Source organism: Scleropages formosus, chromosome 9 (assembly GCF_900964775.1).
Source record: "Scleropages formosus chromosome 9, fSclFor1.1, whole genome shotgun sequence".
In the NCBI taxonomy this organism is placed as follows: Eukaryota; Metazoa; Chordata; class Actinopteri; order Osteoglossiformes; family Osteoglossidae; genus Scleropages; species Scleropages formosus.
The window spans coordinates 16225695-16244476 of NC_041814.1; the positions used below are offsets into that span (position 1 = coordinate 16225695).

Sequence of the window (18782 nt, forward strand, 5' to 3'; positions counted from 1 at the left end):
CTGTTGGCAAGTCCCATGACACCACTCCCCATGAGAGAGCAGCTCAGCTTGCAGCATCACTGGAAATACCCGAGTTCCCCTAGATTACCTGACAAGAGAGACATGTCATGTGAGCCACACCCCCTCTTCAGCCCACTGTCTCTAACCTTCTGTTTGGCTCTCCCCCTCTCAAGGTGCGTGGTGAAGATCACTGGGGAGATGGTGTTGTCCTTCCCAGCCGGGATCACCAGGCACTTTGCCAATAACCCCTCCCCAGCCGTCCTAACATTCAGCATAACAAACTACAGCCGGCTGGAACACGTCCTCCCTAACCCCCAGTTGCTGTGCTGGTAAAGGCATACATTCACACTCACTGCATGGTTCCCTTCCGCTCATATATCGGCATCAGTGGAGTCCTCCCTGATTCCCACCACATTCACACACACCTCACCTTGTCACTCTGACTCGCTAGCTGCTGTTTTTGCTTTTCCTGCAAGGCAACACTTGCAAAAATTCAGTTTTATGTCACAGCACTAATTATAAAGATCATTATTAACTTTCGTTGTTTTAATTAACCTTTTAACGTACCACGCGAAATACACGTTGTGAGACAATAGTATGTCAGATTGTAATCGCAAAGCACACGCATGCATTGATGTTGCTGAACATTTTTTCTATTTGTTTGCAAGTTTCAACAGTTGAATATTTTGACCAAAACCTTTGATGACCTTTCTTCTAGAAGACATATGTATAGAGTTCAATTAAAATGTTTCTTATCCCTTTCTTAGTGACACCCCACAGTCTAGCCCAAACTCCAAGGAATTTTGGGTGAATATGCCCAATCTGATGATACATTTGAAAAAAGTTGCCGAGCAGAAACCCCAGGCTACGTACTACAATGTGGATATGTTAAAATATCAGGTGAGTACAAAAAGCCGGCTTTTTGACCCCAAGGGGAATTCTGCAGGTAAGTGAGTAACCCAAGGTTAATTTCAGTGATCTTAATGTTGGCCCCCCCGCATTACCTACAGCAGTTCAGTGCGTACCACTGAAGTTGTATGCGCGGCTGTTAGTGTAGTGATAAAAGTTGCTGCTTTCCACTCAATGGGTGCAGGTTTGAATCCCACCTCTTGTTGTACTATGTATAGCTGTAACACTTGAGTGAGGTATTTACCCTGAGTAAAAATGACTTTATAATGCATAAATTATTGTATGTTACTTTGTTTGGTGCATTTTTCACATTTTTGAATTGAATGTAAATTTATGCAGTGATGGACAGTGAAGCCTTGTGCGGTTTTTGCAGGTATCTGCACAGGGCATTCAGGCCACACCTTTGAACCTGGCAGTCAGCTGGCGTTGTGAACCCACCTCCACAGACCTCAGGATAGACTACAAATACAATGGGGAGGCCATGACCACACCTGTTGCGCTCAACAATGTCCAGTTTCTGGTCCCTGTGAACGGAGGGGTGACCAAACTCCAGGCAGTGCTTCCCCCAGCTGCTTGGTGAGTACTTACATTTCAGAACAATGTAAAACCAGCATTACGAGCCATCCACTGCACAGATATTTATTTTACTTTATTAGTTTCTGTCCCACTTGAATAGTTGAATATTTATAATGTTGGAAAGGACAATTGGGATAATTATGTTTTACTTGACTTCCTAAAGGAATGCCGAACAACAGAGAATCCTATGGAAGATCCCAGATATTTCGCAAAAATCTGAAAATGGAGGTATGCTGATCTAGTGTCAGAATGTTTTTTTTTCTAACACACAATCCATAAATTATATTTTCAGTGTAGGTTTACATAAATTTTCAATGCAGGTTTCTGCAGTTTTGTCCAGATAACTAAGTATAAGACTTGGCAAAAGTTCATCTCCAGTGAATAATCCACAGGGCTTGAAGCATGGCCAACAATATCTTACAAATATGTGTAGGCTTTCTTAATGCATCATTCATTTGTCTTCATAACCCCAGTGTGGAGAATGCTTTGTCTCATGGCAGACCCCGCCCCTTTGTTCTGCCCCATTCTGCTTGTAGACTGTTACTAGTTAATAAATGGAGAAAGACAAATTATTACTAGTTAATAAATGAAGAAAGACAAATCTTGTTCCCCAGGGGTGGGGTCTCTGCTCGCCAGGTTCCAGCTGACAGAGGGGCCCAGCAAGCCCTCACCCCTGGCTGTGCAGTTCACCAGTGAGGGCAGCACTCTCTCGGGCTGTGACATTGAGCTGGTCGGACCTGGCTACAGATTTTCTCTCATCAAGAAGAGATTTGCTGCTGGTGAGTGAGACAGGGAGTATGTGATACAAGTCTGCTCATTTGAGTGTGTCTGGAGATGAATAAATGTTTGAGTTGACCTTTTTATACTGAAAATGTCTTTGTTCAGTAAATTCCTAAGAAGTAATCTACGACACAATAATCATGTACAGACTAAAGCTCAGTATTAGAAAAGACTTGCTTTTTACTGATTATGTTGAGTAAATTACCACAAAATTCATGCTTTTATATGGGAATGCCTTTGCCATTTTCAGGAAAGTACTTGGCTGACAATTAACCAGCTGTAATGGTGAATACTAAGAAGATTATCACATTGGATCTGAAGTGACACTTGTTTCAGATACATAAAGGAACCAACAAAAATGCTTTTAAACCTTTATAATTACACACAGAAGGCAAGGTGGCCAAATCATCAGTGTTACAGTATATAAATTGCATATAGAATTGTGAGAGTTCTGGGATGTTATAACTGTATTTGTAATATGTATTCAATCCAGAACATCTGTATTGTTGCATTTAGACAACTGGATTTCTTTATGATGATAGCAACTTTTTTTTTTCTTTTTTTCTTTTTTTTTTTTTTTTTAAATGTTTGTCCCCCCCTTTGTTCTTCTTTCCCCAAGCGTGTTGTGATAGTAAAACCCTGTACTGCAACTGCCTAACTACTCAAAATTAGTATCCACTGGTTCTTTTTTGCTCATGAACACGGCACAAAATAGTCATAAGTACAGCCAGTGGTATGCGCTGACTGACCATGAGAAGAATGCCATTTAGTTCAAGTCTTTTTTGGGTCTGAAATCAAATGTAGTACTATTACCTTTTTTAATAATTGGCTTTTTGATTTTATTAACAAGAATTATGTTTAGTAAAGGAAACATGGGTTAAGATTATTAAAAATCAGTGTTATTGCTGTGAAGTCCAGCTACCAGGAACTCTCCTCTTGGTTTCCTTCACACACACGGACACACAAATAGAGCTCCCTAACCCTATGCTGGATGCATCTAGTACAGATTGCATAAAATCTCCTAGCTAAGAAATGAATTTAAACAATGCCATGATGATAAATTAACCTTGAAAAGTTAATATTAAAAGACAGGCAATTAAATGTAAATGTAGTAACCACACATAGAGCAGAGCGTCACACAAACAATTTGCTGGGGAGCAAGCAGAGAATGCTTAAAATATACACATTAATTTATACTTTGTCGTTAAGTACTATCATTAGCCTTTTTGAGACTAGTAATGGCTTTTTCTTTTTGCACAGCCAGGTTTCCCTGCACTGGCCCTTGTGGTCAATCTGAGCTCGTTGCGTTTGCACTTTGTCAACCAGGTAGTCTGTTTCACTGTCGCCTCCTCTTAAGGTTTGATAACACTCAGGTCTTTTTTTTGTTTCTGTCTCTCTTTGTTGTTATGCTAAATTTATAGAATGAATAAAATGAGAAAGCACTGTGGTTTCCCTAGTATTACTGGGGTGGTGGCAGCTTAGTGCTAGTTGTGGGGTAGTGCACTGAACCTTCATCAAAAACTGATCAACTGCAATTCTCTCTGCTCTCATGTCTTAGCATCTTACGGTGATAATCCTGGTTAGGTAAAATTGTCTTTTTAACGCTGATGAACAGCTGGCGTGGTGTAGCTTTACATGCATTGCTGCCCTGGGTTTCTCAACTGAGGTATTTATTAATTTATGAAATGTTGCATCTGGGCATTCCCAGAGGTTTCCTCTCTCCTCTGTCTTGTATGTTGTATATTTTGTAAAACGCTTCATTTCAACCTACAGAAAAACATATTGGAATATCTTGATTCATGTTTTTATTGATACTCATTTTCCCTTGAGAGCATAAATGCCCTTTCTGTTCTTGGTGGTAGAATAATTGATTATTAATTTTGAAGGTTTGCTAAGGCCCACACAGAAAAATAGATACAGTCCTAATACTCTTTCTGAAGTAGAATTTGCCTTGCACTGAAATAAGAATTTTTTCAGTTGAAATTTTGAAATTAGAATTGCTGCAAGGTACATATGCCCATATGATTTTTGCACTTTCTTTACTAAGCAAACTATTGTCTAATGAGATGTGCTCTCAACCAACTCTCCCCCACATAATTTTTATAAGATAACTAACTGTACTTTCATGTGATTGAAAGTCTAATGCAAGCTTCTTGAACAAGCAGCAAATTTCTGGAAGGACACTATGCAGAACAAATCCAAAGACATGCATCATGTCTTTTGTTTTTGTGAACAGAGCTAATTTAAATGTTACTGTGTTTCTTCCAGATGTTATTTGAACATAAGCTGTTCACTGTGACTAAACTGAGGTAACCAGATGTCCATTATCTGAACCTGAAGTGTTTTCTCCATTAATTGAAATGTTATATTTTTGTTTTGAAGTGGATAATTGGGATAATTGAGTAGATGGGCAGCTTCAACAGTTAATACATTTTACTAGTTGCAATGTTTAAATATGGTTTCCCTAAAAATGTATGAATTATCATTTTAAATTGGTACTATATCATAAGAGGGCATAGGTGTTTCCATGTATCGTCAAATAGCCTCGTTTTTCAGAGAGCGGTGTTAGACTTAAAGTACAGTATGGCATTATATTTTTATTTATTGATGAGACTGATTTGTTGTAAAAAGTGACTCCTGTATATGAATAGAAGTTGAATGGTATCAAAAATTTAGAATCCTTAAAGCTATAAATATTTTAATTCTTTTTGTTATATGTGTAGAATGGTAACTTGTGTACAGTATAAGGCTAATGTCTAATTTTTTTTATTTATTTCTGATATTTTTTTAACTCAAGTGTGCAACGTAAGATTTGTTGTATATGGGTGGGGGAACAATGGAATAAGAAATTTACCTGGATGCACCAAGCCTGAGAACAGCACTGTTTGTCATAGACCTGATACATAATGGATCGTAATGAGAGTCTTAGAGGTTTTGAACACTGGAGACCATTCATCTCATTGTGTTTAATCCAGATTCCTTGATGGCATATTATCCAACACACGCATGAACCCAGTTATAAATGCTTGAACCTATACCTTTATTTTCTATGTATCAATGGTCTGTGTGGGATGGGAAGGGAAAAATATGTGAATACAATAGATGACCAAAATTTGTTTTATAGTTATATGTGTGCTTCAGACAACGCCTTCTAAGTGAATAAAAGCTAAATATTTTCAAAATAAAATAAAGAAGTTTGTTTTAAGAAAAATCACTGTGTTTTTTTTTTATTTTATTTTTTTTATTTAACATTTACCCCAACAACATGAGAGCGGTATATGCATGCTGGAAGTCTTGTTTTAATTAAAATCTACTAAATGGTTTATTAAATGTTAATAATTTTACTAAAAATTGATGCTTTAATTTATGGGTGAAACAAGCCACACATTTTAAAATGACTTATTTTCGCTAAACTTTTTTACTGGCAACATAATTTTTCTGAATTTAATAAGGACACAAACATTACAGTTTGGGGAATATGACTTTTTTTTTGTTTTTTTTTTTTTTTTGTTTTTTTTTTTTTTTTCCTGCAGTTGAGTAACAAAATATTGGAATTAAATGGTTTAATATGGAATTCATTTTGTCAGCTGTTTGATTTTGCTTATTTGGGGAGGGAAGTAATGTGGTGTTTGCATTACTTATCCTTTAAACAGCTCATTGAGCTTGTCTTCAACATCTCTTTTCCCAAATAACCAAGCCTTAAGAAGTTGATACTTTTAGTGATACTGTCTACTTGTACAAACATGTTATTAATTGCAATATCATGTCATATTTTTCTGAATTTTAAAACCCTTATGGATTAACTGAAAGACAAACTCCAGTTTTCATTTATTTATCTGACTTCATTGAATTGGCTTCTGTTGAATGATGTCTGAAAAGTTAAAAATGTCACCTGTATAAATATTGTTTTGCATTATAGGTTAGTGTAAAGGATAAATCATACCTTCTGTAAATATATAGGTTTCTTTTTATATGTATATTTGTGTATAGAAATAAGTTCAGCATTATTTTATCCATCAAATACTGAATATGCAATTGTTGCAATTGTTTATTGTAAAATTATATCAAAGAAACAACCTAAAGTTTTAAAAGCTTGCAGAACAGTCTGTGTAACACCTGTTTATGATGTTAATATCAGTTGACTTTGAAATAAACTTGGAAATATTGACAAAGTTTAATTTTGTCTTCTGCAGCGTACGTAGGGGTAAAATGATTTCTAGACTACGTTAAGTTTGTGTCACATATGTAGTTTTTCAGCTGACAGCATTGTGTTGTTACTAACTTTAGTTTTTGTCCTAGGTAACTTGCAACGTTAGATAATCAATGATTTACCCATTTGTGCTGAGGTATTGTTACTGGAGCAGTGCAGGGTAACTGCAGCCCAGTAGGTAATGTAGACCTGTCTTTCTTTGCCTTGTTCAATATTGAAAGCATGATTATCTGATTTATCAATATTCCATAAATTTTCATATAAATTTACCCGACACGTGAGGAATTTAGTGTATTTTTAGGGTAAAGGACTTTATTTTAAATAAAGTGATCCATTAAATGTGACATGAAAACCACTCAGCTTGACACACTTGACACTTTTCACGGCACACTTAACTACACAGTAACATTTATTATACAGTGTCAATAACAGTGAGTGCACATCATAAATGTGCCTGTACTGTTGTTTCAAGACTGAAATCTCTTGATTTAAGTTTACTGAGAGAGGTGGGGAATGTATGCAGCATTAACACTCGATTCAACACACAGTTTTTTTCAAACCATACAAGACGCATTATGGAACTGCTGATATATATTCAAAGCTGAGGTTGACTTCAGTGTGGGGCAATGGACCTGCCATGGGAGTGGGGACTTTGCATTGTAGACAGGTGTGCTGTGCTCTATCCCCTCAGCACAAGACAGACAGGTCAGTCTTGCGACATCCCACCTGGCAGCACATGTTAGCGAGCACGTGGTTCAAGTCCCTCTTGCTTGGATTCCTTCTGGTTCTGTTGCATGATTCACAGTGGACCTTATCCTCGTTGACCGCACCTACACAGTAGCCATGGGTCACAGACACACAGCACAGATCATCCTGACTGCTTGCTTGTACATTACTACAGACCAGACCAGACCAGGGATACATCTCTCAAACATTACCTTTGGTGTGTCTAAAGAAATGTTGAACAAAATTTTCTGTCTCATTTTGCTTGTTTCTTTGCATCTTTAACTTTTGTTATACTCTCAGTTGTTTCTCTGAACCATTGTTAGAATATTAATCATTATTAATAAGATTGTGTTTGTTCAGATGTGTAAGGATGTGCGCAAACTACGGGAATCAACACAAATTAGTAATGTTTTAGAGCTGGCACCACTGCACACACTGTAGCAGGTTTATACACAAGACTAAATTAAACCCTCATACTGGAACTTGTTTTAACTCAACATTTTGTAGATATGAAATTCCTTAAATTATTCTGCTTGTCTATTTCAACTAAAATTTTTCTCAGAACATTATTTTGTATTTATCATCACTTAATCGAGAATGCCCAGGAGGGATGGGCAACCACTGGCCCTTGGACCCTCAGAGGTTTTTTCTCCCTCGACTTTCAGTTGGTAGCTTTTGTTCTTTCCTTTCGTGGCCAGTAGGCATACTTATAGCTCTATAAAGGTACTATACTATGATAGTCAGTAGTCAACTGTCTTCTTTGTTTCTTATCTGATGTATTTGTTTTTCTTGCCTTATGCCTATGTTAAAGCGCTCCGTGTCACTGCGTGAGAAGAGCGCTCTATAAAAATGAATTGAATTGAACTGAATTGAATTTATACTGTTTCCAGGGCTGACCTCTAATGAGCTGGACAGTAACCACTCTTATAATAATGTTATATTCACTAACGCATTATTTCTGAATTTTCCTGGCTGTAATTAAGATATTTGGGTTTTTCTTAGAGTTCGAGGTCTGTGCATTTACACTGTAGTGTTCGCTCTGTCTGGGCACTGATGGCGCAATGGTTTAAATCGCCCTCTGGAACAGGCATGTGAACTGTGATTTATTCCTGTGTTTTCACTCTTAATTCTTACGGCAATAACAAATAAGGTAATTGTCTTTGGATTCTTAGTTAAGCATGTCTGGCACCAGCAATATGTCAAGTAATCTAATGATGCAGACATTCTTCTTCCACTTATCTTCCAGAGCAACATCTTGAAATAACAGGAACAGATGGGTCTATAAAAATGAGCCGCAATAATAGAACACAGAAACGTCGTACTGAAAATTTGCAACGTTTCAAACTTAAAAACGTTTACCTTCAGCTTGTTGTAAGTCTTGTCTAAAATGAATTTGGACCTATTCATGGATATTTGTAGTCAATTAAGATTTAACCTCAAAATGACACTTCCGTATTTCAGTCATCTAGCACATATCTCACCGCTTCTTTCACAGGAGGCAGAAGGGCTCACAGAAAACCTTAAAGGTTCTGTTTTTTCCATGGTTCAAATCTCAGGAGGTGGAAGGCTGTACTGTAGAGCTGATGTTGAGGCCTCATCGTTTATTCTGACACTGACTGCAGAATGAGCAGGGAGGGGTCCATAGCCCTAATGGTGTATAATCATCATCTTTTCATGGAGTACCTGAACTGGCTTGCTTTCACGTCTTTCGTTAGCCTCACCTATTCTAGCATGAACAATATGTACAAATATTCACTGGTTGCGTTGGGTTTGGTCTTGTTTGACTGCCCTAAATTATACAAGATGAATTGTTCCAGCAGTAAAGCAGCTGGGAAATGAAACTACAGTGTTCCGCATAGGTGGTTATTACAGTGAACACCCTCAGGGTCCATCTGGACATTCTGTTTACAGTGAATTGAGTTTTATGTTCTGCTCTAAGAGTCTTGGTTTTTCGTTTGGTTTTAGTTCTTCGTGTAAACATGCGGGGGGAGATTTAAGTTTGTATATAGCCTTGCTCTGTAGGCATTTATCTTAGTTTTGTAAGGTATACTTGTTTTATTTTTTCCTTCAACATTACAGTTAAATGCTTTGCTAAACAAGCATAGTTCTCATAATGTGACAACATGCACTTTTTTGGAAATATCTGCTGCCCCTGAGCAACATAGTTTCGTTACATTCCTCTTGGTCACTGGTGTCACACTGAAGGTGTTTTAGAAAGTGAGCTGATCAGAGGACCTGTTACGATCATTTATTTTGTCATAGTTTAATTACGTGACGGAGCCATATTTTGTTATAACTAAATAATCATGAGAACCCTTCGACAAACAATGATCGTGACGTGTTCACCCCTTAAAGAACCCTTAGGAAGAAGCTTTGCTAGAAAGTCGACTATATAAATAGGTAAAGATCTGAAATGTTTTGAAAAAGTAAGGCCAAGCAGCGTAACCCCTTGCTGGCATGGTGGCTTAAAGTGGCTAATTGTAATAAGAGAAGCGAGCGAGATGGACTGACCATAGAGCTCTTGCTCCCGGAGAAGCCTCCTCCACCTTGATGCACCACAGGTGTAGATGACGGCCCGGATGAACTCCCGCCCGCACAGCTTCACCGCCGTCCCTTCGCTCTGCTCCCAGACCACTGCGCTCAGCACACACAGCAGCAGCACAGACAACACCAGCGGCCTCATGGTGACCTGAGAACGGCTGAAGTGCTCCGGTTGATTCCTCTCCAAGTGTGGCAGGTTCGCCTCCTGCTTGGTGTCCTCCTCTCCTCCATATATACATGTCTCACTCATTCTTCCCCTCCTCCCCATTGGCTGCATCCATTTAAGCTTCTCTGAGTGCCCTGCCTACACAATCCAAATTGCTTTATGTTTCTGATTATTTTTAATACTTCCATCTAAATATCCCAAAAGTAACTGCCTTCGGATAATGTGTTTTACAGCCCTAAACTGCAGTTCAACCACATCAGTTTGAATAGAGAATTACTGCAGTCACCCTGCCTTTAAAATTTACTGGAAATGCAGCACTAACCTAGTGTGTACAAAATCAATACCTTTCTTTGCGGAGGTTTGTTACATTCTGGCAAAAATCTTGGATACTTATCTTTTAATGATGGGCTATTACCGAAATGTGGATTGAAATGAGATACCATTTTTAAAGGCGTTTAAGTATGTAGTGCATAAATTCTCAGTTTGTTTCTGTGTGTATGTCAGGTAGTCTGTATGGAGTGAAACATTGACATCTGTTGATTTATGGTTATTGATTTTTGCTGATAACCAGTAATGATGCCCACGATCTATCATACATCATAACCATCAGAATGGAATAATATGGTTATCAAGCTTACACCAGCTTCTTGCCCATCATAAGCCAATATGGACCGTTAAAAACAGAACCAAGGGTTTTGGAAGATATATCTCTTGAAGACCTTTTTGTAAAATTGACCACCCTTGTTTTTTTGGCCACAATTAGACTTTGTTTTGGATCCAGGACAAGAAAATGATTAATTGAAAAGTAAAATTGAACAATGCATTTTGATCTGATGGATGGTGGGCATCTGTTTCTTGACAACTCTAGGTTTTACTGTGCAATATTATGGAATGAAATCCAAATACGTACTACTTTAATGTAATACAAAAAGAAAATAAAGATGACCGCGGAAGTACCAGACAGGTTATAATGTAATTTATTCTCGTTCCTGAAAGGAGACTCTCAGTCTGGCTGTAAAGAAAAAAGGCACTTTTGTCCTTGATTCACAATATACACACATCCCATAAATATCATATGAATTTTATTTTGGCTATAGCTGGCTGGCAAGGGTTGATCTGATGATGTCTTCTAATACGTCCACCTGCAAAATGAGACGTGAAGTGAATTTAGTTTTTGTTTCAGTTTTTGCACAAGAGGTAACAGTGATTCATTGCTTTCGGTAAGATGAATGACAAATGTCCACAATAGAATAAAGCACAGAAAGTGGAAGGTTTCAGCACTAAAAGACCTCCTGTCAGTTGTGTTGTGAGGGTCTATGTACAGGCAGTCCCCGGATTACGAACGAGTTCTGTTCCTAAATCTGTTTTTAAAGTTGGAATTGTACGTAAGTCGGAACATTAGGTATGGTAAAAACAAAAAATTTAAGCCAAATACAGTAACACACGAGACACTGTTAACGGCAACTTGGTCCCACTGAAAAGAAGGAAGTCTTTCTCCTATCTCGGGCTCCCGTGCCCTGCACATCGCAAAGTAGCGCCCTTTTGTTATTACAAATCACTGTATGTAACTCTGAATTTTTAATATAGTAGACTTTACGGGGGGGTGGTTTGTAACTACGGGTTGTACATAAGTCGGATGTTAGTAACCTGGGGGACTGCCTGTGCATGGATAAATACAGTCAGTGTGAAAATACTCCATATATGTGTACTTAGTATTTAGTTTTTGTCTCAGTTTTTGCACAAGAGGTAACAAAATATCTGATTCTCAATAGATGTATTAAAACTCCCAACTACCTGTGTCACTACTAGCATTTGTGAAGGTCTGCAGCAGTCAAGTGTAACATTTCATTTGTGTGTTTTCAGTCTTGTTCACCTGTGTGCCTTCTCCAAGATTCAGATTCAGCTGATAGACCCCAACCTGCCCATCGCTGTCCCCCAGCAGAATACAGTCTGATTCGCTGGCAAACTGCAGCGAGGTAAGTTTTACCCCAGGCCTGGCATCTTGTACAATGGTAGGGTCTAAACTGAAAGGCAATACAACGGTGTTAAGTGCACATGTTGAACAGATTTATGATGCAGAACTGTAACTGATGTGCACATTTTAAACAAAAGTCAAAAAATAAAATAGCTTGTTAATGGGGGTGTACATTTACGTAGCTCTCATTTTCAGAAGCTGCTGTTCCAGTAAGTACGACAGGGTTATTGGGTGAGAACACTCACATGCTTGCGCCAAGGTCCCATATCTCCAGCCTTTTTTCAGTCACTACCCCAAAGACTGTGGCCCACTTGGGTGACCAGGCAACATCAAATACTGCCATACAGGGGGAAGTAAAGACCAGCACCGGCTCAAGTAGGTCCTGCCTCCACAGCTGGATGGTCCAGTCAGAGGAGCAGCTTAGGAAAACATCAGGGCTGAATGGGGACCATGTGATCTGGTAGACTGGTCCCTAAAAGAGCATCATGTCCAGTGAGTTTGATGAAAACCTTCTGTTGTCCTGCCCGATAAGATTATTTAAGCTGTAGACCCATGGAATAAGTGTGCAGAAACACAAGGAATGAATCACACCTACTTTGTGTTCTTTATACGTCTCCAGATACTGTTCATTGTATGAACATGAGCACTTGTGGATAAAGCCCTCTTCAGTGCCTGTCAGGTAGATGTTTGAGTCCTAGAAGACAGCAGAAAGTGAGAAATAGGATGACACTGTAGAAAGAATGAAAGCAGTGTACAATGAGTCAGGTGCACTGCAGCAGTGACATGCTTGCAGCGTGACTTTCCTCTCATACCAAAAGTGGGTCTGCAATGGCTCACCTCGGGGTGGAAGTCAAAGCACAGCCCAGGCACCTCCCTCCAGATCACCAGCTCGCTCCTGCGCTCCCTCTCCCCCAGCTGCCTCCTGGTTCTCTCACTCTTGGTTCTCTTCAGCTTCATCAGGTCTGGAAAAATCAATAGTACAGCGTGGAAGAGCTGGAATCATTGACATGAAATCGTCATTATTTTTTTAAATAAATGCATATATGCTCACTGGGCATCAATACCTAGAATGTTCATAACCCCACCACCCGCAATAACATTATCGATGTTGAACCTAGATGAAGAGATGGAGGCTAAAGTGCAGTGTGTAAATACCATCTCAGATGCAGAACCCCTGATTGCAGTGAGAACTTTCTGGATCTAGGATGTAATTTCATGAAAATGAAGGTTTACCGACGCAATCCAGGTCTTTCTTAAGGACCCATTTGCAGATCCTTCCATCTGCAGATACGGACACCAGAGCCTCGCCTTTTTCTTCCTCGGAATGAGCCCTTTCTTGGCTGACCCACTTCACCTGCCACACTGGGCCGGTGTGTTTATGTGGATATTCGCTTCAGAGAGGAGACAGAGAGGACACTGTAGGTCAGGTCAATCTGAAGAAAACAAATGTGCACCGCATTCTGTTCACTTTTCTACTGTACTGGCTCTTTCTGCTTTCAGGGAAAAACACAAAGGATGCAATGTTTTTGTTTGCATGTCTCTGCATCAGCAATTTTTTTCTTTTCCATTATTACTTATGTCGGTGAAACAAAGTTATCCAGTAACTGTGCAAGAAGACAATAGAATGAAAAGGCTGATATATCAGCTATATGAAGGAAAGATGTATGCTTCTGCCTTAAATACATTATATTAACTTGTCATCTGCTATAATTAAATATATACAGTACATCAACATAGTCTCCCATATTGTACAAATAATACAATATTCATTTTTTTCCAGCTCAACTTTTTACATTAATTTTTTTAATTTACTTTTATGCATTACGGCATAACAAATCTTATGGAAGGTGAGAAAATGTGATTTCAGAGCATTATGCTTAATCATATTTACTATGGTATTTTTTATATACAGAAAACGGCTTTAAGTATAGGAAAATGTTTCCCGCATGGGCAGTGTCCCACCTGCTGTCAGTGATGGGCGTCTTCTCTTTACTCTGCACGTTGTACGTGGCAATGCTCCCGTTGTGCATACCAACAGCCAGTAGGCAGCCATTGTGTCCAGAGAAGTCCAGGGCGGTCACGGCGCTCTCGCAGTGGAATATCCGGTCGGGCCACTACAGCCAGCATCCAAACCATCAAGTCAATGCACCGGCAATCAGATGAAGCTTGGCTCATGTTTATGTCATTAGCAATCATTGCTGTACGAGTTCAAAAGGAGTGACTGACTGAATGCTGTCAACCTTAATACGATTTAAAAGAACAATAATTATTCAAAGATCCTGTATTCTATACCTTGAGATTCTTGAGAGACCAGCAGCAAACAAGCCCTGATTTCTGATCTTCAAAGTCAAAATGTCCGTATCCCACAGCCAAAAGGTCCTTTGAGAAGAAGTCAGATATATGGGTATTATTATTATTAACTCGCATTCAGCTGATGCCTTTGTGCAAGACAACTTTCAGTGGTAGATACACAACCCTTAGCTTATCGCAAAACAGCAAAGTAACACACGGTGACGGTCACACAACGACGAGAGTTGCAGACTAAGGGCAATAAACGTTTATCAGTTCATCTGGAACACATGTCTCTGGACTATGTAAGGAAACCAGAGCATGCAGGAGAGCACTGGGTGAACATGCAAACTCCACACGGACTGATTGTGGATCAGTTCAATCACACAGCCCTGATACTGTGAAGCATTGGCTCTACCCACTATGGCACCCTGACACTTTCTTCTTTTTTTTAATTTCATTTATTCACTCTTAACACAAAGTGTGTGTTTTCTTTCGGAGGTCTAAACACAAGCAACCTGGGAAGCACAGCAGAGGCTGGAATAAGACTGAGCATGAGAGGACATAAGACAGGACCGGGACGCATGATACAATCACCGGATTCATCTTGTTCCAGGTCATGCTGCTGACGTTTCGGCCCACAGTCAGCTCACAGGTGAAGGACCAGAGGGGCTCCAGGGCTGGAGAACTAGGGATGTCCTCTGTTTTCTGTATCTGTTTCTCTGTCTTGCCTGTGTCTTTGGGTTTCTGCGTACTGTCGGGATCTAAACAATAAGAGACACGAGACAAAGTTAAGCTCAAATGCAAATGGGTGCAAAACAGAATTTTAGGGATAAGTCCTGTCCGCAGTTGAAATGGTTGCAATCATAACTGACCAACTGCAGTCAATGCACATGGTGACTTGAGTCAATTTAATTCAGTAAGTCATGAGCATGGATGGCATTGAAATACGAATGTGAACAAATCAATATGAACGAAATTGAGATTATCTTGCATTGTCGTATCCAAAGTCTCTTTGGCCAAAAAACAACATTGTTTAATGAATTTGATTATAAAAGCATGTTACCTTTCAGGATAGGGAGTTGCCTGTAGGCAGCAAGTTTGGGCTGAAATATGTTCTGTAGAACAACCTTTTCCATCACGAGCAAATCTTGTTGAAACTTTTCCGAATAAAGAATGACCTCAGGGGCGGGTGCATCCTCAACTGGCACAAGAAAAACCTCCATCTCTGTACGAGAACTTGAGGAGCTTGCTGGAAGAGAAAAATTTTCCTGTTTTTGTAGGCAAGAGGCCTTAAAAATGTATAATTTTACATTCATCTATTTACACAGCACAATGTTGAATGAAATATGGGTTTGTTTGTTTTTTTTTTACGTGTATGACTTAGGAAAGACATGGATCTCTCCAGGTTTCTGGATGATTCCTGACTGTGGTTGGACATAATGTCAAGTAGATTTGACTCTTCTGTCTCTGGAGGCTCTCTGACAACCCCTTCCACGCCGGTGCCGGAAAGGGTGTCATATATGTCCCAGTTGGTGGCTGTTATTGCTGCAAAGGATTAGCCGTTAAAAAAAAATCAGGCATGTAACAAAAAATTGCAGCAGAGACCAATAAAAGGAATAAATGCTCTGTTTACCTGCATCAACCTTGGTAATGCTCTTGGTTTGGACTTCCTTTGCTTTGGGCGCCCCATTGAACGTCTGCATGGCTCTTTCCACATACTTATCGTTTCCCATCCTGTTCTTGCACAACTCTGTGTACGCAGCATTCCTCTGCCTTCAGACGGTGGCCCATTTGGACGGGTAGAAGGTGTGAACGTTCAAATCAGCATTTGTGTAAAACAAACACACATGACAAACTGCTAACACTAATCATCAAACTGGGTTGGTATTATTAATGCAAGAGGTATGTAAAGGTTCAAAGTGGTTTGCAGTGCGCTTTCATCAATATGAAGTCACATATTAAGTATTATTTTTGTATAATTTCAAGGTGCACTGGCTCCTCTCTTATTTGGCTCCTAAAATTTTCGGATATCGGTATTTTGCTGTTTACTGTTAACTGCATTTTCTTCACCTATTTTCTGACATTTCGGTCAGAGAACATAAGTGACGCGCGTGCCTTTTCGCATCCAACCTTTAGACTGTAGACAGAATGGAATAGAACAGAACAGGGGTGTAGCACCACCTTCGTTCAATTCCCACAGTTCACAGTTTTCACATCTCACGTCTCATTCGCTGCACAGGATTACGGAAGGAATGCAGCAGTGAATAGCCATTTGTGGAGAGAATGTGTTTCTGTTTTCAGTCATTGTATCGCTATGATTCTGGGATAAGTCTTGGTCCACCACTCCCTGAATTGTACAAGTGGCTGTTGATAATGGAAGAATCAATTAGTGTTAGTGTTTTAATTATATATTTATCTGGAGGGTTTTACAGAACCCAGTGGATGAATAAACAGAGGGGTGTCTATTATGTAGTTTTTAACGACTGTGACTTAGTGGTCAGAATGACTTTAGAATTACAAACAAATTAAGTTACAGACAGGCTTCCAGTCTTAATTGTGTTTGTAACTTGAGAAGCCAGTACATTACGTAATTCACAGCTGCTTGGTCATTGTTTTTAGATGTGTAGATATTAATCCTCAATTATGGGTTAATTAATCTGATAACTTTTCAAAAATGAACTGATCAGATTATACTTTTTTTTTTTTTTGCTCTTCTGTCCATTATTCACACAGTATATTAAATTACACATATAGCCCTGAATACCACAGAGTCACTGCATATAGTAGATGTCAGTAATAAAAAAGTAACGATACCAACTTCACAATCTCCGCTTCCTCGGACTCCACAGACACAGAGGTTGCCGGTATGTCCAGTAAACAAAGTGTCTCTGTTTCGGTTAAGTGTATGTCCACTTTCTTATTCAGCACATCTTCTGTGGTGGGTTCTTTCACTTCCTCCCTCCTCACCTGTACATCTACGCAGACAAATTTGCAAATACAAGGTTTAGCAGCACGTACGAAGTTTGTCTGAAGAGAAAACTAAATCTAGATTGGGCATCATTAAAACACATTCTACTATAAGATGATGTAAAATCGTATTGTACGTGTTATGACTTTCACACTTGGCCCTTCCGACATGTGTGAACACTGTCATTGGTTGATAACCTGTAAAGGCTAACAGGGTTTATCCAGCATTTTCATTCAGTACCATTCTTTAGTGTCTCTTAGTGTAATAAATGCCGCAGACACAACGTTGTTGCTTGGAGCAGTTGAATAACAAATCACGGTCCTGCATTGCTCCCTAACCCCATTCAGCCAGAAAATGTGCAATTAATGTAAAAGCAGTGTAAAGGATCTTGCTGGATGAGACACCTTCACATGTGGCTGTTGACAACCTGTTGTTTCATGTCAAGACAGACAATGAAAAGGACTATTAACCTGACAGGCTGATGATGCCCTCTCGTTTGGAAGATGGCTCTTCAATTTCTTCATTTAGTGACTCCATGGTAGATTGGCTTGATTTCGATACAATGCTGCTTTCAAACAGTGACCTGGCATTCATACGACATTCAGTCAAGCCACAGAAATGCAAAATGGACCATATACAGTGTAATAGGAAATGTGGCTGAACCCATGCACTGCATGTGGCACCTGGTAAAGGGTCCTCCGAAGCTTGCGTAGGTCGTATGAAATGCGCTGGAAAAGAAATCCGAAAAAGTGGCACCGGAGACATCTTGGGCCATTAAGATCTTGCTCTGTCTCGGCGGCACGGCTGCAGGATCCGGGCGGTACAGAGGCTGAGGGGTAACATCTGTGCCGTTTTCATCAAACACCTTGGGAGAAAATGGGGTATCGTCATTCGGGGGCACCAAAGACCTGCACGTGGTGTACGGTACCTATGTGACACCTGCAGCTAGAAAGCTTGGGAACACAAATGACCTCCAACCACACGGGATGTGTACCACAGCGTACCACACCCCACCGGACTATACCGTACCGTAGCATGAAGCCACCCTGACACGGCTGATCGCAGTACCTTCACTGTGGCTCTAGCAGGCTGCATTGGGGCTTTCTCAAGAACCCTGCCATCCCCTGCCAGGCTGAAGCTTCTCCGGCTCATGGAGGCATTGATACTCCTGCTGTGTGTCCTGCTGTGACTGACACGTAGAAAGCCCGACGTGGACACATTGGTGGCCCTAGAAGAGCTAAAACAGCGCGGGAAATGAGCTCAATCGTCCAGGGAACAGTTACACACTCACCGATGGGCACAAAGGGTCCCCTGCGCACCCTTATGTACCTTAAACGCACAGAATACATAAATCATTAAGTGCTCCAGAGGCTGTCCAAATATCAGCTATAAATGCTCATTTTCAGCAGCTGAAAATTAAACAAAGCGGAGGAGTAACGGGTAGAGACTGCTTGGACTTACGGGGCCACTTTAGATGATGGTTTCTTCGATCTCGCTGTTTTCTGAGTCATTCTGCTCGTTTTTTACGTGCTAGATGACCAAAATAATACGAATAGTAATTCCAAAGTAAGCATTTGAAGGATAACTAAGCGTTATGCCGCTTCGGAGAGCAGCCTCCTCTTAACGAACACCGCAACAG

At 39.9% G+C, this 18782-nt stretch overlaps 3 protein-coding genes across 4 annotated transcripts in view; 1 reads left to right on the forward strand and 2 right to left on the reverse strand.

The window, feature by feature from the left end:
* The window catches only part of sgip1a (SH3GL interacting endocytic adaptor 1a), a 54482-nt gene extending 48768 nt beyond the window's left edge, over nt 1-5714 (forward strand). Inside the window, exons 22-27 of the mRNA XM_018754136.2 lie at nt 174-329; nt 768-900; nt 1283-1485; nt 1649-1713; nt 2100-2264; nt 2516-5714. Of these exons, the coding sequence (XP_018609652.1) occupies nt 174-329; nt 768-900; nt 1283-1485; nt 1649-1713; nt 2100-2264; nt 2516-2538 (745 nt within the window). The 3' untranslated portion in view covers nt 2539-5714. The remainder of the gene's footprint in view (nt 1-173; nt 330-767; nt 901-1282; nt 1486-1648; nt 1714-2099; nt 2265-2515) is intronic.
* A 976-nt stretch (nt 5715-6690) lies between these two features.
* LOC108935374 (relaxin-3-like) lies at nt 6691-9932 on the reverse strand. The gene is made up of 2 exons (XM_018753944.2): nt 9713-9932; nt 6691-7305 (listed from the first exon to the last, which is right to left on the reverse strand). The coding sequence occupies exons 1-2, from the start codon at nt 9882-9884 to the stop codon at nt 7163-7165; spliced, it is 315 nt and encodes a 104-aa protein (XP_018609460.2). The 5' UTR covers nt 9885-9932; the 3' UTR covers nt 6691-7162.
* A 992-nt stretch (nt 9933-10924) lies between these two features.
* Nucleotides 10925-18769, reverse strand: dnai4 (dynein axonemal intermediate chain 4). 2 transcript variants are annotated; one of them, XM_018754141.1, is made up of 17 exons: nt 18605-18769; nt 18212-18380; nt 17827-18008; nt 17614-17726; nt 16994-17150; nt 15809-15948; nt 15547-15720; nt 15239-15424; nt 14770-14936; nt 14176-14262; nt 13846-13997; nt 13117-13274; nt 12721-12845; nt 12479-12577; nt 12129-12355; nt 11782-11932; nt 10925-11050 (listed from the first exon to the last, which is right to left on the reverse strand). In XM_018754141.1, the coding sequence occupies exons 1-17, from the start codon at nt 18652-18654 to the stop codon at nt 11000-11002; spliced, it is 2388 nt and encodes a 795-aa protein (XP_018609657.1). In that variant the 5' UTR covers nt 18655-18769; the 3' UTR covers nt 10925-10999. The 2 variants fall into 2 exon arrangements, with proteins under 2 accessions (XP_018609657.1, XP_018609658.1); XM_018754142.1 differs by having other exon boundaries at nt 11032-11050; nt 11703-11932.
* Nucleotides 18770-18782: the final 13 nt, after the last annotated feature.